At 39.2% G+C, this 23,258-nt stretch overlaps 2 protein-coding genes across 3 annotated transcripts; one reads left to right on the top strand and one right to left on the bottom strand.

The window, feature by feature from the left end:
• Window positions 1-449: 449 nt before the first annotated feature.
• recql4 (RecQ helicase-like 4) lies at window positions 450-10,768 on the top strand. Of its 2 annotated transcripts, none has more exons than XM_026299533.2 (28): window positions 450-805; window positions 1,197-1,230; window positions 1,368-1,498; window positions 1,738-1,884; window positions 1,995-2,152; window positions 2,551-3,619; window positions 3,720-3,802; window positions 3,883-3,982; window positions 4,143-4,308; window positions 4,492-4,602; window positions 4,777-4,944; window positions 5,047-5,139; window positions 5,243-5,379; window positions 5,512-5,595; window positions 5,811-5,999; window positions 6,138-6,320; window positions 6,535-6,733; window positions 6,960-7,153; window positions 7,312-7,395; window positions 7,551-7,688; window positions 7,801-7,920; window positions 8,053-8,266; window positions 8,897-9,026; window positions 9,136-9,302; window positions 9,392-9,569; window positions 9,789-9,942; window positions 10,039-10,147; window positions 10,495-10,616. In XM_026299533.2, exons 1-28 carry the CDS (start codon window positions 722-724, stop codon window positions 10,614-10,616), a joined length of 4,746 nt encoding a protein of 1,581 aa, XP_026155318.1. In that variant the 5' UTR covers window positions 450-721. The 2 variants fall into 2 exon arrangements, with proteins under 2 accessions (XP_026155318.1, XP_026155317.1); XM_026299532.2 differs by having other exon boundaries at window positions 451-805; window positions 4,143-4,317; window positions 10,495-10,768.
• A 2,748-nt stretch (window positions 10,769-13,516) lies between these two features.
• On the bottom strand, window positions 13,517-19,840 carry slc39a4 (solute carrier family 39 member 4). The gene is made up of 12 exons (XM_026300557.1): window positions 19,631-19,840; window positions 17,708-18,004; window positions 17,296-17,497; window positions 16,835-16,983; window positions 16,541-16,715; window positions 16,236-16,408; window positions 15,906-16,094; window positions 15,297-15,401; window positions 14,790-14,832; window positions 14,198-14,350; window positions 13,919-14,106; window positions 13,517-13,801 (listed from the first exon to the last, which is right to left on the bottom strand). The coding sequence occupies exons 1-12, from the start codon at window positions 19,838-19,840 to the stop codon at window positions 13,673-13,675; spliced, it is 2,013 nt and encodes a 670-aa protein (XP_026156342.1). The 3' UTR covers window positions 13,517-13,672.
• Window positions 19,841-23,258: the final 3,418 nt, after the last annotated feature.

Here is a 23,258-nt window from a genome sequence, read left to right as displayed (position 1 = left end):
TTTATAGAGACTTGTAATAATGCTCTAGTGTAATGACTGGATATGAAAATTATTAAAACGTGTGTATGTTAGATTTTTTACATATTGACAGATACCAATAGCCAAAACATCACTGCTACAAAACATCAGCACCATGATTTAAGCAATAAGCACTGGTTGTTTGTATTTTGGGTATTTTATGAAACAGCATGTTGGGTCCCTGTCCCTTTAATGAAGGAGGCGGTGTTTGTGGGGAGCAAAGAGGAAGTGCTTCTACGACAGGACCGGGTTTCCGGCATTAATTCATTCAAAACAATATATGTTTAAGTGATCTACAACTATTATACTGACCACTGCTTTTATCTATCATCATTTTATGTTCATCGTTGCTATGTGATTTTCATCTCGTCAATAAAATCCTAAATAAATCATTTAAATTGGAAATTGGGGGATATAGAAGGTAACCTGGCAACACAAGCTGTTATTTTTCCGGCGCGGGAAACTTGTAAATAACACACAGCGGAAGGACTTTATCTAATGTGATTAAGTCACTACAATGTGCGTTTTTCGTCGGTGAAACAACAGTTTTCGCCTCTGAAATTGTAGAAATGCGACCAAAAACACGCTAATAACGTAAGCTAGCTTGTTGTTGCCGTATGTTTGCCCTGACGTCTTATCCTAAATGATGTTTGCATCGACACAACTTTAGAGGAGCGTCAAAGTTTTAGTCGACCCTGCAGACATGGATCGCTACAACCAGGTGAAGCTTCTGCTCAAACGGTGGGAGCAGAGTTTTGTCAAACAGCACCGGAGGAAACCGGACAAGGTGATTTAACTAACGTTACGTGTTAGCATGTAAGCTAGTTAGCCAGCTACAGCTGGGAAACAATGCAATAACATTTTTTTAAACCCATATCGTGTTTTATATTGTTCTTTCATTATGGTTATTTTTATCATGCATTTCTCCCACTTTTCCAGCTTCTATACATTACATCTATACATGCAATTGAATCCAACATATTTTGTTTATGTCATTCTTCCATTTGTTTCTGTTAGAGTTGGGAATGACAAGAAAAGAATCTGTATCACTTAAAGGGACAATACTCTCAAAATGAACCCTTAAACTAATGAGTTTGCTGATATATATTAATTCATTTGAAGTAAATTTCTTTAGCTCTTGGTAATAATAAAATATTGTAATATTCTTTTATTTATAGGAGGACATCGACCAAGCGCCAGAAGAGACCAGGAGTGAGTACTGCCCATAAATTGCAAAAGAGATAAAGATAATGAATGAATACATTGCCTTGATGGTGACATCTAATCACACTGTAGCAAAATTCATCTGTTCAGGGACAGAAGAAAATCACTGTGTCTTTTTTTCCCAGAGCTGTATAAAGAGTATCGCAGTTTGAAACAGGCCAAAGATAGCAGCAGCAGCAGCAGCAGCAGCAGCGATGCAGGTGGCGGTCCTACTCAGGAGTCAAAAACTACAGCTGAGGTCGACACAGCACAGAAGGTACTTTAGGAAAACTGTCTGTTTTTGTGTATAAATACAGAGGAGACTTGAGAGCGTATCAGTACAGACAAGTTAAATAACTAGTCTTCTGCTAAAGTCTGAATGATAATAATAAATCAGCCCCCACATAATTTATTTTCTACCACAGTTTCTCTCCATACATCTCATACTCTTAGATCTTTCTTTATTCAATTCATTCTCATTCTTTATCTTTGTCTGTGTGTTGCTTGTTTATGCAGGAGTCAGATTGTTGGGGTGCACATCTGAATCGCAGTTTGCTGCCAGCGTCTTTTCCCAGACCGACATCCCAGGACAGAGACAGTCTCAAGGCTTCTGCACAATATTATGGAATGAAACTGAAAAACAACCTGGTTGGACTCAGTAAGGTGAGGCACACTGTACCTGTAAAGACATTTTCTTAATGATGGACTGGTCACAATAATGATAATTACTTAGATTTTAGTATAATTGCTATGATTTCCTTTTGTTACTCCAGGAGAGACCTGCCTCTCTGAAAAAATCCACCCTTCCAGGTCGGATACCTCTAAACACCTTAAAAGATGAACAGTGTGGACAGACAAAGATCCCTGTTGCTGGTCTAACCACTGCCAAGACAAGTTCCACTTTCCCTGAAGGCAGCCCCTTCTCACCAAGGTAATTCAAGTATGTAAATGATAACTGCATATTATAATTGCATTATTCACTGATAATTATAATAATAATAATTATACAGCAGCTTTTTTTTGTCAAATATTTGAACTATTTGCAACTTTTTATCTGTATAGAATATTTAATATTTTTTAGGAAATGTTTCCATTTTAAAACTAAGTCTTCTATCATAGTTTTTTTTTTTAATTGGAAATTAAGAAGTGAATACTGAAATGTCTTTTACTTTGTTTTAATGACTTGTGCATCCCAGCCCTGTTCCCCTTATTGACAGCAGCCTCTTAACTGTTGATATCAATATAAAACAGTTAAAAAAGACTGAGTAGACGTGGCCTATAGATGTTTTGTGTTAGCGTTCCTTGTAATTGTTTCTTTGTTTACACAAGAGTTAAGACTTGCCTGGCGTCCCTGGCTTCAAAGATCCTTCATGCAGTGGAGCCAGAAGAGCCGTTTGCACCGTTTGAACCTGTCGGGGAGTCTAATGATGAACCTGCTGGTGCTGCTAGTGGTAGTAATGATAAGAATAGCAGTGATAGTATTAGTAAAGGCATTAGTGCACAGTTGCAAAATACCTCTGGCTTAACTCCTTCTCAAGCCAAAACATCTTCCTCCTTGTTGTCATTATCTCCATGTAGTGTTGGAACTATAGGAGAAAATGTAGGAGCCACAGGAAAGTTAAATCAAAGTATAGGAGCTTCAGGAGACACAACAGAAGATGCTGAAACATTATCAACACCACATCGTGATATAGGTTTTGCAGGTGATGGCACATCAGTTGGCCTGAGAGGAAGTCCACAGGTTCTTGGAGGTTTCAGAGGAGGAAATGGGGGTAAAGGAATTGGAGGAAGGCCGTCTCCTGCCACCAGGCTGAGTTTTGTTGATAGGAAGTGGCTAGAGAGGTGTCAGGTGTTTGGAGAGATGGGTGCAGAGGAGAGGCCTGGAGCAGGTAACCGGGAGGTAGATATAGAGGAAGGAAAAGCAAGAGAAAGGGAAAGAGAAACAGTAGGAGAAATACAAGCAAATGAAAGAGCAGAAAACGGAAAAATAGAAGACGATGGAGAAAGAGGGCCAGAAGAGTTAGGAAGAGAAAACAACGATGATAGTGCACCTCCTCAGCATCCTTCTGGAAAAAGTAAAGGATGGAGAGAAAGAGTGAAAAGGAAGGGAAGTGAGGAAATGGAACGAGGGCTGATGCCTGAAGATGATGGTGAGACTAGTGCCAAAACCAAAGCTACAACAAAAAAAGGGTGGAAGAGGCAGAGAGAGGGGCAGGAAATGGAGGGAGAGACAATAGAGGAGGGAGTGAAAAAGAAGAGGAGGAGTGTCAGAAAAAAAGATGAAAACTGCAATGTAAATGGTCCAGCTAAAGGAGGGGAGAAGAAAAAGAGAGGCAAGAGTAAGGGAGATAAAGATGGAGAGGGAGAAGAGGAGAAAGAAACCAAGGTACCCAAAAAGGTAAGTGAACATAATGCAATGCATACTTTATGGTATTTTATGTTATTTTGTACAAAAGTATTAAGTGAAGATGATCACACATAGTATTATTTCTGTCAAGGTTCCCCAGGAGAACTTGTTAGGAGAAATAGAAGAGGAATTTGTAACTAAGAAAATGTGTCAGACTCAGGATGTCAGAGCCAGGTAAGATTATTCATGTCCTCAAGGCTGCAAAATGCTAGAGGATACTGTAGCCTGTGTAAATTCCTTCTTTCATTTGACAGAGCCATGAAAGGTGCGGAGGGAAACTTTGTGAAGATAAATTTGAAGAAAAAATCTCATGTCAAAGGATATGCACTTAGAGGTATCGCTCTACGCAAACAGGTAGGTTTTGTGTCCTGTATTTTTGCCTGTATGTATGCAGGACTGTCCTATTAAAAAGGTGTCACATCACCATCCTTGTGAGGAATTCACGTTCAATTTTGTCCCAGAAAATTTAATACCAATTAACCAAGTAACAAAAATGTCTCTGTATGTGATTCAGTTGTACATGCAGAAGTTCCAGCTCAAAGGTGAACGTTTTGGTGGAGGTGGTGGATATTTTGGCAGAGGAAGGAGAGGAGGCTTCAGAGGGGGGCTCAGTCGACAGGGTGACACCTGCTACAGGTGTGGGGGGACTGGACACTGGGCCATCAACTGCAAGGGACTAGGTAATACAGGTAATACAGGCACATACACAATACAAAATTATCTATGTAAACTACTGTGGCAAGTAACCTTAGATATAGGAGATCAACAATTTTTGCTGGTTATCTGAAATATATTTGTCTTTATTAAAACTACTACCTCCGTGTTGATGGGGATAAACAGCACATTATTTATTTATTCTATAGCACCTCCACCTCCTGTTTCTGAGGACCAGTCTGCTGAAGAGGAGCCGTTTGAACTACCAACTCTGGAAGAAGTTGCCAGGGCAACGGGAACACTGCGCCCTGAGCTGCTGGGTACACATGTGGAAATTATTGTCTATATAAATAAATAATTTCATTTTTCAAGTTGTTCTTTAATGAATAATGCATGCAGGCAGGTATAGATATTTTTTTGATTTTTACTTACTGACAAATATTTAATGTTTATAAAGTTTTGTTTGTGTTGATCCTGATGTGCTGTTGTTTCAGTATCATCTCCCAGTGTGAAAGAGGAGCAGTCGCACCAAGAAAATGAGGCGGATCGTAAAGATAAAGATGAGGTGTTGTTGAATGTGATTCGTCCTGACTATGAACGCCCTGCTCCTCCACCACCAATGGAGCCACTTTATCCTGTCACAGATGATGGGAAAGTCCAAGGTAAACATATTAGTGCTGTATTTGCAAAAGCAGGTTGAATAAAAATAAACCAAGATTTACTCAGTTTTGTTTTTTTTTTTTTGTCTGTGTATGTATGTTTAGCAACGCCCACAGAGGTGTATGAAGCTCTGAGAGACCTTGGCTATCAGTCATTTAGACCGGGACAGGAAGAGGCCATTATGAGGATTCTCTCAGGTGTGAACACACAAACCCACCATTTCTTTCTGCATGTATATCTGTAATGATATACATGTAAATCTGTGATGTTTTTCTGTTTCATCCTCTCGCCTTTCTTTAGGTCTCTCTACCCTCGTGGTGTTGTCAACTGGGATGGGTAAATCGCTGTGCTATCAGCTCCCTGCCTACCTGTATGCTCAGCGATCAAAATGCATCACACTGGTCATTTCACCGCTTGTCTCATTGATGGATGATCAGGTGATTAAGACAAAATGAAGAAATCAAGTAACATTCTGCTGTTGCTGACTCAAGTGCGCAGAGCAAATACACTTGTCCTATTTGAACAGTGACGAAGTTTTTTTTCTGTAAATGTCTCTCGTGTGTTTCCAGCTGTCTGGCCTGCCAGCCAAGCTGAAGGCAGCCTGTATCCACTCCAACATGACAATGAAACAGAGAGAAGCTGCAGTAGAAAAGGTAACACACATAAGAGTCTCTCCAGTAGAGCAGTCAAACAAGATGGAGTTGGTCCAGTTGTGATGGATTTTGTTAGATTTTTCATGCATGGAGGTGTTCTGATAGTACAGCAACACAGTTTAAGCTCAAGAGAAATCTCAGCTTGAATGAAAACTGTCATACCCTGAGTAGTATTTTCATCCCAGACTGTATGCTCTCCTCTCCTGTTTCTCCAGGTGAAGTCAGGTCAGGTGTGTGTGTTGCTCCTCTCCCCGGAGGCTTTGGTTGGTGGAGGAGGTTCAGGGTCAGGGTGTCTTCCCTCAGCTCAGGAGCTCCCCCCTGTGGCCTTTGCTTGCATAGACGAAGCTCACTGTGTCTCTGAGTGGTCACACAACTTCAGACCTTGCTACCTAAGGCTCTGTAAGGTGGGTTACTAATTATGTGTGTGTCATAGTATTGTCATAGTATTATTTAGTAAGTCAGCAGCTAATTGTGAGTATTGTTATTGTTGTAGTATAATAGGTATCGCAGAACAGTATGTGTGAAGGTCTGTATGTTTGTAGGTACTAAGGGAGCGTTTGGGAGTGCAGTGCTTACTGGGACTTACTGCTACAGCCACACTTTCCACTGCTCTGGACATTGCTCGACACCTGGACATCAATGATCAAGATGGCATAGCAGTCCGATCTGCAGCAGTGCCTCCCAACCTGCATCTGACTGTGTCTGTGGACAGAGAGAAGGATCAGGTGTGATGATTCATATGTGCTGTATGTGTCTAACACAAAGCATAATTACAATTCAGCTCCTAGATTTACAGCAGTTCTGTATAAATGTATAGATTTTCACATCCAAGCTTCAACCTGGCTACTGGTGTCTCTTCCTTACCTTTTTAGAAGCCTATTGGTTCTGCCGGAAGATATTTGCTCACTCCTGCTCTGTCTTCCCTGTCTCTATTTTAAGGCTTTAGTGTCCCTGTTGAAAGGTGATCGTTTTGGTTGTCTGGACTCCATCATCGTCTACTGCACCAGAAGGGAGGAGACAGTTCGTGTAGCGGCGCTGCTCAGGACCTGCCTGCAGGGTGTGCTGGTTAAAGAAAACCACCAAAACAACAGCAACCAGACCCAAAACAACCCTGTAGGGCAGAGGAAGAAAGAGCTGGGTAAGGGTGGAATAATGTGGATGTAACTAAAACGGAGAGAGATAAAAAAAAAAAAAATGCTAGAGGTAAAATGTAAAATTGCTATATCAGACTTGACATTTTAACCTACAACCTGACTGATCATAGAAAATTGGTAAATTAGATAAGTCAAAAACCATATAATTCATGACATGTTAACCTTCTCTCACTTAACATTTTCTCTCATCTATTATTTTTCTATATTAAGCAAGGAAGAAGATTCGCAAACCGCTGAAATGGCAGGCTGAGTCATACCATGCCGGCCTATCGGCATCAGAGCGTCGTCGCGTCCAGAACAACTTCATGTGCGGGGAGCTCAGAATTGTGGTGGCCACAGTGGCGTTTGGCATGGGCCTCGATAAATCTGATGTCCGGGGTATCATCCATTACAACATGCCTAAGGTGGGTATACTAGATTAATTCTTCTGAAGCGCTGGCTCTACATTATTCTTCGTAATGTCTGACCTGTGCATGTAACAATCATAAAGTTAACACGTGAATTGAAAATGTCATTTGGTGAATCCCTTTTGAGAACTCATTTTCAGTTATTGTTTTTGTAGAGCTTTGAGAGCTACGTTCAGGAGATTGGGAGAGCAGGGAGAGACGGAGAGCCTGCACACTGTCACCTCTTTCTTGACCCTGAGGTGAGACTTCAGCCATTTATGAACAAACCTGGTCTATGCTGCAAGATTTGTTATCTTGAACTTGACCACAGCAATGTTAACTTATTTAGGAGAGCGTGTTTTGCAAATTTATCCAAGGTTTCGATTCTAAATTTATTTACCGAGTGTCTGTTTAGGGTGGGGACCTCCACGAGCTCCGGCGTCACATTTATGCAGACACAGTGGACTACTACACTGTAAAGAGGCTGGTCCAGAAAGTTTTCCCTCCATGCAAATGTAAACAGATACACCAGAAACAACAGGAACTTTTAGAGGTAATTTGTCTGGTTTTTTTTCTGCTGTTCCAAGAAATGTTTCTTTAGTCCACTCAAGCTAAACCCCTTCCATGAAGTTAAAAAAAAAAAAAGTGTCCATCTATGTGTCTAGGACATTGAAGACTCTGAGCTATTGGAGATGATGGATGTGTGTGATCAGGAGAGCAGCTTGAACCCTGACACTCAGCAGAACATCACACATAGAGACGAACCAGAAGCTAATGCAGCACAGGTATTTCAAAAGGGAAAATGGTTTTGAAATCTCTATGTTTGTTCTTACTTTTTAAACCAGTATAAATGCAGCCAATAGTGACGCAAATAAGGATATTGAAAAAGTGACGTTCATAAGCTATGTGTGGTTAAGCTGCCCCTCCAAGACGATATGGGTGAAGAAAAAGGAAAGGAGGAGAGGAAGAAAGAACAGGCAGCTAAAGATGTGGGAGCTGATGGTCCAGTCAAACACCAGGAGGAAGGTGAAGAAGACAGCAGTGATTGGCCCAGAGAGAGAGTGTGTCACACCCATGAAAGAGCAATTCCCATCCAGGAAACCGTCGAGGCTCTGGACATCACAGAGGAAGGTAAGTGGAAACACACTAAGACAATAAAGGGAATAAGTAAAGCAGAACTTCAGTGAAAACACAAAGAAAACAGCTTGGTGCCTACATCATACAAAAGACACTTCTACATGCCTTCTTTGAGTAATGATTTGTCAAACAGAACAAGGAGACATAATAAAAAAGAGCAAACAAATATAAAAGTTAGTGCCACTGAAAACGAGAAAAGCTGTAAAACAGCTATTTACAAAACACTGTGCTGTGGGATATGTAGTGGTCATCTGTTCTACAGTGAGATCTGAAATAAAGATGCAGACTAGGAAAATGCCTTTGAGTTACATTCTTTGCATTCATCGAGTGCAAGCAGTCTGTAGGAGTGAGACAAGAAGTAAGAGGGCATAGTAAGCTTTATGAGTTTTACTGCTGCACTCCCTAACCTCAGGTTGGGCTAATGCCAGTTCAAGCCAGTTTCTGTACCTGGGAGTGCATAGCAGCTGTATGGGAAAGAAACTAATTAGTAGGTCAGCTCTTCAGTTCAGGACAAAATGTTCTGGGCAAAAAAATGCAAACAGGACAAACAGTTTCAACAAAATTCATATTAAAAATATTTCATTACAACTGTTACTTACCTCTTTGTGTGTGCGTTTGTTTCAGGCGTGGAGACACTGCTCTGCTATCTGGAGCTGCATCCCCAGCGCTTTGTTGAACTGCTCCACCCGACCTTGTCTGTGTGTAAAGTCAGCTGCTATGACGGACCAAGGCAGCTACAGAAAATCACCAAAATGTATGAAATGTTTGTTGGTTTTAATGTTTAACAGAATCAGACAGCTGAAAAAATACTGTTCAAAGTTGAGGTTTGTTTTATTATATTTGGAACCACTTCTTCCTCACAGCTGTCCTCCAGTTGCTGTGGTTCTGGCCAGAAGACGGATGGCAGGCGAGCGAGTGGAGACGTGTGACCATCTGGAGTTTGATGTTGTCGAGGTTGCAGACACTATGGGATGGCAGCTTCCTCTCGTGAAGAGAGGACTCAGACAACTGCAGTGGAGCACTGATAGAGGTTTGTTTGCAAATGTCATAGTTAGATCAGTGCAGTTTAACTGGTAGCCATTGTGGCGTCCTGCTCCAAAGTTAAATCGACTATTTCAGGTGGTGGACGCAGTGGCGTGCTTGTTGAATTCTCCTCCCCGTCTTTCTACTTCCGGTCCTATGGGGATCTCACTGCTGACGAGATGGACAGAGTTTGTTGGTTCCTCCACAGTCGAGTGCAGGATCAAGAGAGAACACAGCTCTACCAGCTGACCGCCTGCTTCAAGGCCTTCAAGAGGTACACACTTTTTAAAACTCAGCCATTTTCAGTGCAGGTTTATTTTCACACTGGTGGAAAAACATTAAGATCCAGATCACTTTGAGTGTCCTCAAGGAACATGGGTTGCCTATGTCTGCTGGACAAGATGCTCAGTTCGTTTCACAGATGAAGGCAAGATAAGTTATATTTGGTGAGGTGAATAAAACATTTATATTTACTTTGTGTGTTGTTTGGCAGCGTTGCTTTCCAAAGCGTACTGTCCTGCATAGATGACTTGGATGAGAGTCGCAGTCTGCAACTGAAAGACCTTCTCTCTGAGTATTTTGACAAGAGGCGAGACCGTGACCACACACTCAAACCAGTGGACATCGAGGAGCTGGACAAGTATAAGGTAACACACGCAATGATTATCAGCCGTGTTAGTTGTATATATGTCCTGTGTCTGGGATACTATGAATATTATATTTACTTGCCTATTTGCTTGTAGCTGCTGGACTGGGAAAATCAGATCAGAGCAGACATCAGGAGCTTTCTTTCCACCCGAAGTGATGAGAAGTTTTCTGGAAGAGCTATTGCTAGAATCCTGCATGGCATAGGTGAGAGCACATAAACATGTTGTCACGGTTAGAGACACAAACACATATAGGCTATATATACATATAATTGTATTTCTATCTCTGTGAGGACACTCATTGACAAACTGCATTTTCTAGGTTCTAACCTAATTTTAACTATAACCCTAAAACAAGCCTCAAACACAGGTTTGAACAGATAATAATTGATAATGTCCAAGACCCTAAACTATCTCCCAGGATTGACAAAAGAAATTATTCAGGAGTATTTCTTCCAAAACCTCTTATCTGGACCCTTTCTAAAGTGCATTAATGAAATCCATTCCCCAATTAAGGACTTGAATATTCAAAAGTTGAAATCTGTCTTTCAGGGAGTCCTTGTTATCCTGCTCAGATCTATGGCAGAGACAGACGCTACTGGAGGAAGTACATCCAGTTTGACTTTAACCAGCTCATTAGACTGGCCACTCAGGAGATCATCCACATCAAGTGACTGACCCAATATACACACACATACTCACATCATGTCACTTATTTATATTCCATCGTGTTAAATTCTTTGTTTTCTACATTATTATAGTTTTGTACATATCACTTTAAAAGTTTTTCTTTGTTGGCATTCATTAAATAAAATCTATTTTTTCAGCTTGGTCTTTCAGTAACATTTATTTAAAACAGCTCAGGACTATTTCATCTAAAGGCCCGAAGACAAGGATAGTTTTTTTTAATCTATTTTCAGATTTGCATTTACATCTTTTGAACAGTAGCACTCTACATTTTTCTCTCCCAACAGTCAGAATCACTACACACTAAAGTAGAAGGGGCTGATATTTGCTAACTCAAGTTACGACTGAAAACAGCTGCTTACACTCGGCCCACTTATAGTTAAACTGAATCTCTTAATTTAACCATTTAGTTAACTTTAAAATGGCTGAATTACATCATGATCAATGGGTAAATTGTTTTAAGGTAAACTGAATCACTTACATTTTCACATTAAAAATCCTAATAAATTGACCCCCTAAAATACCATTAAAAATCTAAAAATAGTTTGAGTTGATCATGATTAAGGGGAAAGTTAATGGGTTTTTAGGTTAAACTAAATCAATTTTAATTTACCCATTAAAATACCTTAATTCCATCATGATTAACGGGGTGAAACAAATTGTACCAGCTACATCTAGTCCTTATGCCAAGTTAATTGTCTCCTCTGCTTCATTGTATATTATGAACATGACAACAATATTATTCATTTTATTTTCTTCTAATTCTCAGCAGAAAGGTACATAAGCTAATTTCCTATTTCTTTGAAATAGCAAGTTTATGATTAAAATTATATTGTGATGTAAATTAACCAAGCTAACAGTTATAACATGCTCTTTAAAATAAAAACCAGTAGTGCAGCTCCACGGCTGAGGTAATAGTCTGAGATTCCTCTTTACTTATTACATTTTCACAGTGGACTCTGATCACATGTCATAAAATGTCAGGCAATCTGTCCAGTGAGCGTATAGATACATATTCTGGGAAGTCTGTGGCTGAGTAAAATGTAGTTCCCATTGCTGTTTCTACCATCTATTAACTTTGGCGGGTGAGTAATTTAGAGTTAGATGCTACACTAATCACATATCATGAATATTACAGGCACGTAACCCCAAAATAAATACAATGTTCAGGATTAAAAATGTTACTTCACCCAGTAGAAACTGAGCACATCCACATGATTACACATACCTGTGAGTGAAGCAGGGAAAAACTGGGCCACCAAGTCGGAGTTAGTGTTGGATGTTTCACAATCCACAGACACTCCTGGGGAATGTTAAGACACTTTGGCAGCTGCAGACTGGATTTAAACAGAAAAGAAAACGTGAAGTTTGTTGAAGTACATTTGGTCCTAATTTTCTGTTCTCATTAAGAGATCCACACACACACTGAGTTTACACAGTTTGTTATAGTAAGACTGAAATAATGGATTCACATCTTTTCCAGTCCCATTAATTCATGCCTGACAAAGTTCTTCACACACACTTTATGAAGCTGTAAAATTACCCACCTATCTTAATTTTCTGCCTGTGAAATCTGACAGTGTCTATCAACAGAATTGTAAAAACTGTATTAGCCAATATAATGTATAAGGAGCTCAAAGGTCCAGCTTTAGAGGTAATTGTGAAGTGTTTTATTGGTAAGGTTACATGACTTTAAGAGCTCATAAAACCTCTTAAAATACACTGTAGAAGTTCAAAATTCTGAATGTCAGTCTGTAAAGCTGACGCCAGATTAATCTAGTTTTCCTCTGTCAGCATCTACATACTGTAATATTTGCATTTAGCTTTTAACAGCTCAGACTATCAGTCTACAACAACCTAAGTGTTGGATGGATCATTCTATTTGAGACAAATTTAGATGCGGGTCCTGCCTTACACATAAAGCAAGACTAAGGACACATACATACTGTATATTAACATTAACATATCCTCTGACATGAGAGTACGGTTGTATCAACACATTACAACATTATCACCTTCATGAAGGGTCATGTGCAGGATTGTTGCATTCGACTGGATTAGTCTTTCAGTGCGGGATGGGAACGAAATCAGTTTTTACGTCACTGGATCCAAAGTGCAAATGTGTTTCAAGTCCTCATCCACCTGCTGCTTAGGTAGAAGACTCAACAACAGACACACTAAAACACACTAACTCACTGTCATTTAGAGGTTGGACAACATTTCTTCTGCATCTCTCTGCCATTTTATATTCTGTTTAAAAAAAAAAAACAACAAAAAAAACCTCAACGCTCCTGAAAGTCCTCCTTCCAACTCTCTTAAGGGCCAAGATGCTTTGTGAATTACTGATTTTTACCAGGACATAATGGAAAATTATTAGACAAAGTCATCATTCTAAGAATATTTAAAAATTTTGTTATTAAGACAAACTCTTAGTAACAAAATTTAAAAGGAAGCTTAGTGAATACGGCCCCTGATCTGGTTCACCATGCAACAGTCCAGCATTGATACTATTCTTAGTATTAAGTAACTTCAATGTCTGTAAAACGTCTGCTGAGTGAATATATGTGTGTGTCATCAAACTGGTTAAAAAGTTACAGCAAATTAGTTTTTTTCCCCAAGCATTATTGATTTATTTGTTTTTATTATAAAAACACTCATATGTACAGTTTAACAGGCACTCAACTATAGAAGTAATACATTCAACTTATTCAACTTGTATTAAGTTTATCCTCAGATAAGTGTTATTTCCAGCTCTTATGACTGACTGTGTTACATGGGAAGATATTTAATATTTCTGCCATTTCTACCATAGGTGCACCTAATGAAATTACAACCTACTGTATTGATTAAGTGAAATGAATTGATCACTGAAGAGTCACTGGGAGACTATTGTAAAAGTGAACAACATTGGAATCATGGTCAAATAACCATATTTGTGCTGAAGGGGTTTTGGAGTTTAAGGCATTTGAGTGGCAAAGATGTCACAGACTTTACAATCTGGGTAGAGCAGTGGATAAGCATGTGTCTTGACAGAGTCCTTGTATTAAAAACTGATCTTCGATTCGTAAAGTGACAGCAGCAACATAATACCCCACCCGCTCAGGAGACCGATGTTCTGTAGAAAAAACATCAGCCAGGGTCTGTTGTTACTGACATGGATGATGGTGGGGAGCTGAAAAAAGAAAAAGAGATGGAGTCCAGAGTGAAGCTAAGATACTCTTAGTATATCATTTATGTATTACTTATGCAAATTTGTAGCCTTTTATAGTCTGTGAACGCAAACACTCACCATATCAGCCAGTCCCACATAGAGAAAGAGTCCTGCAGTAACAGCAGCTATCCACTGTTGGGCAACGAGGTCAGTGGCTACAGACAAAGCGATGTACATGCTGATGAATGACACCATGGCAGAGCCCACGTTTAAAAGCAGCGTCTTACGGACAGATAAGCCAGAGTGGAGCAAAATGGCAAAATCACCTGGGTCGAAACAAAAACAGGACGATGATCAGGAATCTCTTATTAAAAAAACTGATCAAACTGGAAGCTGCCAGCCTTTGGGTGACTTTACCCAGCTCATGTGGTAGCTCGTGGCAGAGTACAGCCACTGACGTAGCCAAACCAGACTGCCATGACATGGAGAACGCCGCACCCAACGCCAAACCGTCCGCAAAGTTGTGGATCCCATCACCAATAGTTATCATGTAAGGGAGGAGACGCTGCTCTGCAGAGGCAGATACAGTTACAGTTAATGGTGGAGTCGCCACTCAAATATTATAATTTGATGATATTATACTTGTCTTTCCAGTGGTGGGAAGGAACTGAATACATTTAGTCAAGCACTGTACTTTACTCACATATGTCCATTTTCTGCTACTTTATACTTCAACCTAAGTTCATTTCAGAGGCAAATGTTAACATGAGCTCCACTATTACCAGCTGCAACACTAACATGACTAACAACAGTGCATCATTAATTCTAATCCAATAATAGAATATAGAATATATATATATATGTGAAATGTGCCAATCTGTAGAATGCAGTTTTATTTCTGCAACATTTTGTATGCAGGACTGGGGTATTTACACTTAAATGTAAAAAACATAAATGATCAGAATAGTTCTTCCAGCAGTGTTTTGTGTTTTTAAATAACTTTACTCACCTCTGGTGCACTCTTTCGGCTTCTCATTGTTTTCCCCTTCAACCTGAAATTTATACATTACACAACATGTAACTGAATACACTCCATCCTGTAACAAGGCCTGTTATTGACATATGTGTCTGTCTTTGGACACAGCTTTACCCATTTTACTTTTTTATTCACTGTTAGCTGAAGGCTTTTCATACACACTGAGAAAACTTCCAAGAGTGTAACAAGAAATAGCAGTTGTACCAGTTTCTAGGACGCTGTAATGAGACTCATTTTGTAGTACTATTGTTGTACATTTCAATGGATGAATAATGTTGAATTTGTACTTCACTGAGAGGCAACACAATTAAGCAATTTCATGTACTTCTACAATGACAAAGTCTGTTCTGATTCTGAATATGTCTATTCTGTGCAGGTGAACTGGATACCCTTTTCTCCATCAACTCAAAACCCTTTGCTTCCATTGTGGGTCATTCCTCCTTAAGTTTCATTGTGTGCAGTGTGATATATGTTTCTCACCAGGTCTGCTTTTGATGCCGACTGCGACTTGGCTTTTTGTTTTCTTTCCTGCTGATACATCTCTAAAACCCGGCCATGGTCACAGTGGTGGGGCTCTGACTCTTCCTAAAAGAGAAGTCATAGGCAAAACTGCATTTAGCTCAAAGGTTGGCGGAAAAGAAAAACTCTTCGAGGAAAAAAAAAAAAGTACGATCTGAAAAAGTGGGACAATATATTGGACAGGTATAAGATTATATTCATGTAAATGTAGTGAAAAGAATTTCCAGTTTACAGTTAAAATAAAAGCATTTGAGAAACATTTTTAAAAATTAAATGTCAACACACAGCACATTAAAGGTAACTACAATATGGCACAGTGAAAGATTTTATACTCAAAGAAAAACTGCTTGTTTTATTTCTAGGCCAACTGTCTGAATCACATCACATCTTTATTTTATATTATTCATAACCTACTTTACTTTGGAAGATTTAGCTATGGAAAATCCCACTGAGGTCCCGTACTTAAAAAGACAGTGTTATTTTGGGAAAATATTGTAAAAGCAGTGTGTTTTGACCATATTTATAGCCTTATGAATGTTGTGCTGTGTGTGATGCGAGCAGTTTTCTTACCACATTATGAATATGATTGTGGTGATGGTTATCTTTAGATGTGATCATAGAGAAAATGGTTTCCATCAGGTAAAAGTAGTAGATGCCACCAATCAAAACCAAAATCTTGTAAATGTAGTCTTTACTTTCTTCATGGTCACTGGGATGTGAGTTGTCGTTGCTGTCTGAGTGTAAATGCACACCTAGAAACTGGACACAGAGGCCAAAACTAGTATATGCTGGGTAAACTAACATATAAGCCATTATTATTTTACCAAAATCATTTTTGCTTTACCATCTTTCAGTTTGCTTGTGGTCTAAAAATCGTTTGACACACATTTAAACACTCACCATCGGTAGCAGGTGCAGTAAGGCATCTCCAGTTAGTGAGCCTACAGCCAGACTAATACAAAACTGGATACACAACTGGAACACACTCGTACATGAGGTGCACAGCAGCAATAAAATGCCAGACATGGATGCCAGAGTTATCACCATGTTTGCAATGGTTGAGTAGAGGTATCCTGAGAGGAAGACAGAACAGTGACATGGGTGCTGGTCATAAAGATGTTAAATATAGTCCACTAGTGGAGGTAGAATTGTTGTCAGCGCTGACCAGCATGTCATTGCTGCTGTCACCAAGTGTTCACACTCACTCTCAGCCTTTGTTAGCTTATCTGATTTGTGTGGGTCTGAGACGTCTGCACAAGCTCCGCTTAGGATCTGCTGGACGAGCGCAGGACTGAGCCGAGCCATGTCAGAACGGCCGAGGCCAGAGCTGTTGTCTGCAAGACCATAGATCAGGACCAGCTCTTCAGCTGAGAAACAGCGCTGGCAGAGGAGAAAAGAAAACATTCGGTACAAATTCATAAAAATTTTTCCTATGTCAAGCACGACAGTAAACAGCAGTTGGCTCACATATGATGTATGTGTTGGCATATATAACACACCTGATCCCATGTGGTGTTTCCTCCGTAACCCATCAAACGTTCATGGCCACTCTTCTGTCCTACATCACTGTGATAGTAATCAGCACGCTCAGCCTTCTGGTGGTGGTGGTGATGTCCTATGTTCAGACTGCTCATAAGAGAGCTCAAATCTGTAGAGCACAAATACACACAACCCTGTGACTGATGCAGGTTTCCAGGTTTACATTTACAGTAACTGGCTGATGACAGGACTAATGAAAATAGAGGCATGTCGATAAACAATAGTGTTTATTAATTAAAAAAAAAAAAACCCAAACACTTAATGTATACATATGGTAAATAGCATCTTATACTTACTGTCTGACTTACATTTCTGAGTGGTTATTTTAGTTGCCACACTTACATGTTGGGTTAATTTTAATCAGTGTTTCGATGCATGCATGTGTGTTTCCATGGTTGCTGTGTTTGTGTGGGACATTTACCCCCGACTGTAAAATTCTTCGACCCAAGTCGGTCCATAATGTAGTCCAGGAAGAAGTGCTCCTCAGGCAGGGACTGGCTGACAAAGCAGTGACCTTGTAGAGCGTGATAGAGGATGCGGCCCAAAACGGCACCCACTTTGTGTCTGTGGTCTCCCGATGATGCGACGACCTCTGTCATGATGTCACTGGCCGTAACACAGCTCTGGTTACCATGGTGATGAGGGAGAAGGACAAGTAGAAAAAGGTTCAACAGAAGAAATTTATTACTCAACCATAAATGTTGCATTAATAGTTTTAACAGCTCCTGAATGTAACTTCAAATCAGCTTTAATTAGTTTAAAACAGGCAATTAACAAATACTGATTATTTCCTTTTGGTCAACAAATTATTTCATCTCTAGTATTGCACTTACCTCATTGTATACTGGCGCATAGTAATCGTGAAGCCTTTCAGGCATCGCTTGAAGTTCACGAACATTCATGTAATGGTCGTCAAATGTGATTTTCTGTAGGAAATACTCAGTCTCCTCTCTCCACCTTCCCTGCGTTATTGCTGTGCAGACCAGGCCAGGAGAATAAAGGTACAGGATGCAGCCAGCGCCAAGATGAGTGAACTGAGATACACTGATGGTTTCATCATTTCTGCCTTCCCCGGCATCATGTACGAAGTTATTATTGATCAAATGATGAACTGCACCTGTTAGATTACACTAAGTACCCAGACAACAAAGCATTCACCCAGAGGAAAAAAAATACACAGAAAACATGTTTCATGGATCAACAACCTTATAAACTTGATTAATGTCAACAGAAAGACATCCAGAAATAAAAGCTACGTGTGAATAACTATTATAATTATTACTGGTACTACTTTTAACTAGAAATGGCAACTATAAACTATACTATATACTATTTATTTATGTTCAGTGGATTTTCCAGGATAATGAATGTTTTGTTTTTTTTCCACCAATAGATGCCGCTGATGAATTTTTAGATGTAATTTCACAAAACTCGCAGATCAACAACTGAAATATTATTTACCTACACTGTACATAAAATAAAGATCTATTTGCATGGTTAATTAATTAACTGAGGTAAGAGAAAATACACTTTTTCTTGTCATTTGGGTGAACTGCCACTAAACCATCAAACAAGGAAACAAAGGCTGTGACCATAACACAAGCTGACAAGGTCAAACAATATGGATAATCCAGTCTTTTACTGTGGGTCAATCAAAGTTTATTATTTTATTAAACCTCTTTCAGGTTACTTGTTACAACACTACAGATAATTTATAATATGTTACAGGCCTTTGTAACTCACAACACTCACTAGATCACTTTATTTCAAATCTTTATTATTAATATTGTGAGCATTATATTCCAACCTAGTTTTTCATGTCCTGCAGCCATTTGAGTAGTTTGACATCAGTCATGCAGATTAGAGCTGACTGTAGGAAGTCCAAGAATTTTGGTGTCACTCCCAGATAAGGGGTTTTCTACATGTTTCCTAATACATTATATGTATAATACAGTAATTAATTTCAGTCTGTTTCTAGGTAAATATGTAAAATTGAACTAAGAAATCTGCCCTGTTAGTTTAGAGAACTTACAACTACTCTAGGCAACTGCATTTCCCATGAGCACTTCGGATGTCATTATAAACTCAGTCTCAAAGTGACTGATTACTAAATATTTGCATTAGACCAAGATATACAGAAAGATTAAGAACAATTGTTTAATTAATTTAACTAAATATTATTAATTTTTTTAAAAAATCTGTAGTTTTAACCTTATGTTAAAATCACTGGACTGGTCACGGTTTGACATGGTGAAATACAGATAATTACATAAACATTTGCATTGTGTCTAGCATAATAATATAACGATTACAGTGCACTAAATATGTCAGGACAGCGACGTCAGAGAAAATACTCAACTAAGAAACTTGTTTCATAACCGCTAAGTGTGGTGCGCATCGCATCGCATCCAAGCTTAGAAACTTACTCCCCATAAACAAATATTCTACACTAATCATAGGATCTTTAAATCAATAAGTTTAACAAACATAAAACGGGGGATATCAAGTATTTTAACCAGGTCTGAAAAAAGAAGTGTACGTTAATTTATGACACTTGATTCTTACAGACCCACAAAGAGGCACAATTTATATGACAGTAACTTTGTGCGCATTTTTTATGCAAACATGTATATTGCGTTTTAAAAAGAGATTTAAAAAAAGATCCCTGATAACTTTTGGACCTCGACCTCTGTGTACAGCACCTGCACGTAACCACCTGGCTGTAACCTGTCTGCAGTTACCCTAATAAAAGTTACCTTTTCACACGACACTTCGCCGCATTGCACACGTTTCTCCAGGATATTAAAGAGGGAGCGGACGGACTCCCCTGTCAGAGCCCGCTGTCCTGGAGACACGACGCTGACCACAGCTCCATATGCTTCGTCCACAGCGGTAGACCCCGAAACAGAACCGAACAAACCCCAACAAGCAGTGAGATAGAAAAGGAGCAACGAAGAGGAAAACATTTTAAATTACTTCTATATACTAACAACTGCTGAAAACTTTGCAGAATAAAGGCAGACAAAAGCTGATTCAGTCCCAGTGTATTTCTACAGACACATTGAGCTATATAGAGCTCAGCTCACAGCCGTTATCAGCTTAAAGCCACTGTAGTTTCACTGGACCTCGACTCTGGATTGTGATTGGCTGAGACGTGGCTCGTGCCATCCTATACCTGTCTATTAAACCCACTGTCACCTGTACAGGACAAAAACGATCAGCACATCACATGCAGACTTGAGACTTAGGCAATACTTGCTTTTATATTCACCTTATTCATACTTAATGACCAATAAACCTCAAAGGTTCTATAGACCATCATCTGAAGGCCTGTTTTCAGTGACCACACAGACAATCAGCACCTGGACATTAGTTTTAAAGAAACGTCCTTGCAGCTGTTTCCATATGAATCTGTCCAATGAGCAGTTCATGGATCAGGAGGGAAAACGGGTACATGCCTGTATCCATAGCCATCAGCATAACTAAACTAACTCATTAATGCTGATAATGTTCTCAGGGGAGGCGCCAGATCTAGATTTGCCCAAGGCCCTATATCGCTAAATCAGCCCCTGAGAGAGAGAGAGACAAATGATACAGTGTGATGCACAATATCCTGACATTCAACACCAAGGTATTCCAAAGACAAACTTGATTTTAAAGTAGCCATTACTCTTCATTTTTTTGCCTCCTGAAAAAGGATCAGTGCACTTAGAAAGTATCAAAAGAACATTCTATCCTAAGTTTGTCCATCTAAATGCCAGCCATAAAAACTAAAGGACAGAGGTTAAAGAGTTTGGGGATTATTGTCTTTCGTCAAGCTTTAAATGCTGAGTTGGTGGTGTGTTGAAAGGTTTATAGAGTACATAGCTAAATGCTCTTTAACATTAAATGCACAACTGTAGACCCGAATTACCATTATTAAGCCAAACACTAAAAAAAAAAAAAAAAGACGAGACAAGCAGTCTTGAGCTTTACCTTAGCAGGTTTTTAGTTTGATTAATCTCAACGGGTTAACATCATGTTGTTTGCGAAGGTATAATAAAGAAAACTTAATGCATGACATCAGTGTAAATCTACCTGTAGGACACTTTCTGCAGACATATCTCTCGTCCCTCTGTCTTGTCAGATTACTGCAGTCATCTCTGCCTCAAGGTAAAACATAGTGAGCATCAAACAGGGCCAAATATACAAGCAAAGATCACGTCATGACAGTTTTAGGTTAATATCCACCTCATAAGATGTGCTCTTATTAAATGATTTAAACTACACACTCCAAAACGTAATGACATAATGAAAGAAAAAGCATAAGAACAAGAAAAAAAAAAAACATTTTAAATGCAATATTCCACCCAGTAGTATTTTTATTTCAGATAGACCACTTAATGTTTTAACAAATTATCTTATAATAACTTGTGAACATTTGTAAGCAGCAACTTCATCTAGAAAACCTCTGGTTATTTATATTTTCATTTCATATTATTTTAGATTGACACTGTTCATGAATGCATTGATTTATTTTATCAAAAAAAAAAAAAAAACTACAAAGTGTGTAACTTACATTAACCACCAGGTGGTGGTGCTGCTGCTCGGTGTAACATCACTGACATACCTGTTTTGTACAGTCCTGTGGTATCTCTATGTCCCTAATCATGCCATCTAATGGCTGTTGAAACTAGTTTTGAAATTGAAATTAATTTCTGCTTATAAACAATGAGACAAGCAGTTATGGGAAATAAAAAAACATCTCTACCAACAAAACTGTGCAACTGCCTTTCATTTCTAATAGGAAAATACATTTTTCTGCTTTTTCCTTATTTGTAAATATTTTGTAAATTTGTAAAAAGTTAAATCTCATTTTGCGCACACTTTATTTTTCATTCTTTGCACCTTATTGTTGTCCTTTAGCTGTGGTAACAATTGAATTTCCCCACTGTGGGATCAATAAAGAATTATCTTATCTTAAAGAACGAATTATCTTATCTTATATTTCACTATGGCCAGTGACTGCTATTGTTCAGTGTGTTCAGTTACTAATTCTAATCTCATTACTGCATGAAATCAAAATCGGACTGTTGGGGGAAAGCTGTTTCCATCAACTTTTTGGTTATTTGCAGTCAGTCCAAATGAACAGCAAAATTACAGCAGGGTACAGTAAACTGGTCTAACTACTCTAAACAATCAGTCATTCAATTTCTCTTTAGTTTGGACTAAAACAAGTCATCAGGTAAAAGACAAAACACATTTTATGTGGAATCAATACTTTATGTATCAGAAATGCATCAGTCCATAACTTGTTTTAATACAGTACTATTTTGTTGCTTTTCTGCCATTGCCTCCAGTCTGAAACATGAACTGGCTCGCTGTCGGCCGCAGAAATCAATGAAGGGAAGGAGATTGGGTTGATTAGCTGCACATCACTTCCCACACATGAAGAGACAGCAGCACACACACGAGCTTGCTTACGGCATGGGACCACGGACATCTGCCCTTGCACAACGCACACACAGACATGGTGACCTCCGCACTACTAATCTTTGAGACAAAACAGTGTCCAGTGACCTGGTTTCACTGCCCCCCCCATCATCATGTCACCGTCTGTTACGTTTTCTGTCGTGCAAACCTGTAGATGTTCTCAACACACACATTCATCAAGTCTATGTCTGTACAAACAAAAACTCTGGCAGCTGAAATCACGTTTGGGTGTATGTATGTGTATAATCACACAGAAGAAATGCATGATTCATACCTAAAAGCCCACAATTACAAAGTGCAAGCATTGAGTATTTAAAGTTTCATTTTATGGCATAAAACAAACATGAAGCTAAAAAGTCTTGCACAAAGAATTTCCTCTCACGGTCTACACTACTAACATCCAGCTCCAGCCCACCCCCCCCCCACCCTGCGTCTCATACACGCTCACTGGCTGGCCTGAGCCCTACTTTCTTTCTGATGCTGATGTTTCCATTACAGAAATAAAAGCATGACGGCTAATCCAGTTACATGTTCTCTGGACGGCACACACCCACACGTACACACATGCTTGTTTTCATTCTTTGAGGGGACTTAACAGTGACATACATTCATTTCTTGGAGACTTCCTCAAACCTTAACCATAACCACTACTTGCCTAATCTAACCCCAAGCTTACAGACATACAATGATTTACATGGTTCACACATGCAAGGAGAGGACAGGGTAAGACGGAAAGTAAAAACAGAGAATATGCCCTACATGCATGGGCATTCAGATCATTCAAATGATTATACTACCTAGTGCAATTTTCCTGTCTTGCCAATAAATGTATTAACTTCCTGTTTTAACCCTCACATGTCTGACTAAAAGTTTGTTCTGTGGACATTTGGAGTCCACAACATGATTTGGAAA

The sequence above is a fragment of the Mastacembelus armatus genome, chromosome 11 (assembly GCF_900324485.2).
Source record: "Mastacembelus armatus chromosome 11, fMasArm1.2, whole genome shotgun sequence".
Lineage (NCBI taxonomy): Eukaryota > Metazoa > Chordata > Actinopteri > Synbranchiformes > Mastacembelidae > Mastacembelus > Mastacembelus armatus.
This window is presented reverse-complemented; position numbering and strand designations above follow the sequence as displayed.

What these genes read in the sequence shown, in the direction of transcription:
- recql4 (XM_026299532.2), top strand. Translation starts at nt 722, where the DNA reads ATGGATCGCTACAACCAGGTGAAGCTTCTGCTCAAACGGTGGGAGCAG. An exon ending in CATTATGAGGATTCTCTCAG is followed by an intron (nt 5,140 to 5,242) that starts GTGTGAACACAC and finishes GCCTTTCTTTAG; the next exon opens with GTCTCTCTACCCTCGTGGTG. An exon ending in GAGAAGCTGCAGTAGAAAAG is followed by an intron (nt 5,596 to 5,810) that starts GTAACACACATA and finishes CTGTTTCTCCAG; the next exon opens with GTGAAGTCAGGTCAGGTGTG.
- slc39a4 (XM_026300557.1), bottom strand. Translation starts at nt 19,840, where the DNA reads ATGTTTTCCTCTTCGTTGCTCCTTTTCTATCTCACTGCTTGTTGGGGT. An exon ending in GCGAAGTGTCGTGTGAAAAG is followed by an intron (nt 18,005 to 19,630) that starts GTAACTTTTATT and finishes CTGGGTACTTAG; the next exon opens with TGTAATCTAACAGGTGCAGT. An exon ending in CGAGCTACCACATGAGCTGG is followed by an intron (nt 14,107 to 14,197) that starts GTAAAGTCACCC and finishes GTTTCGACCCAG; the next exon opens with GTGATTTTGCCATTTTGCTC.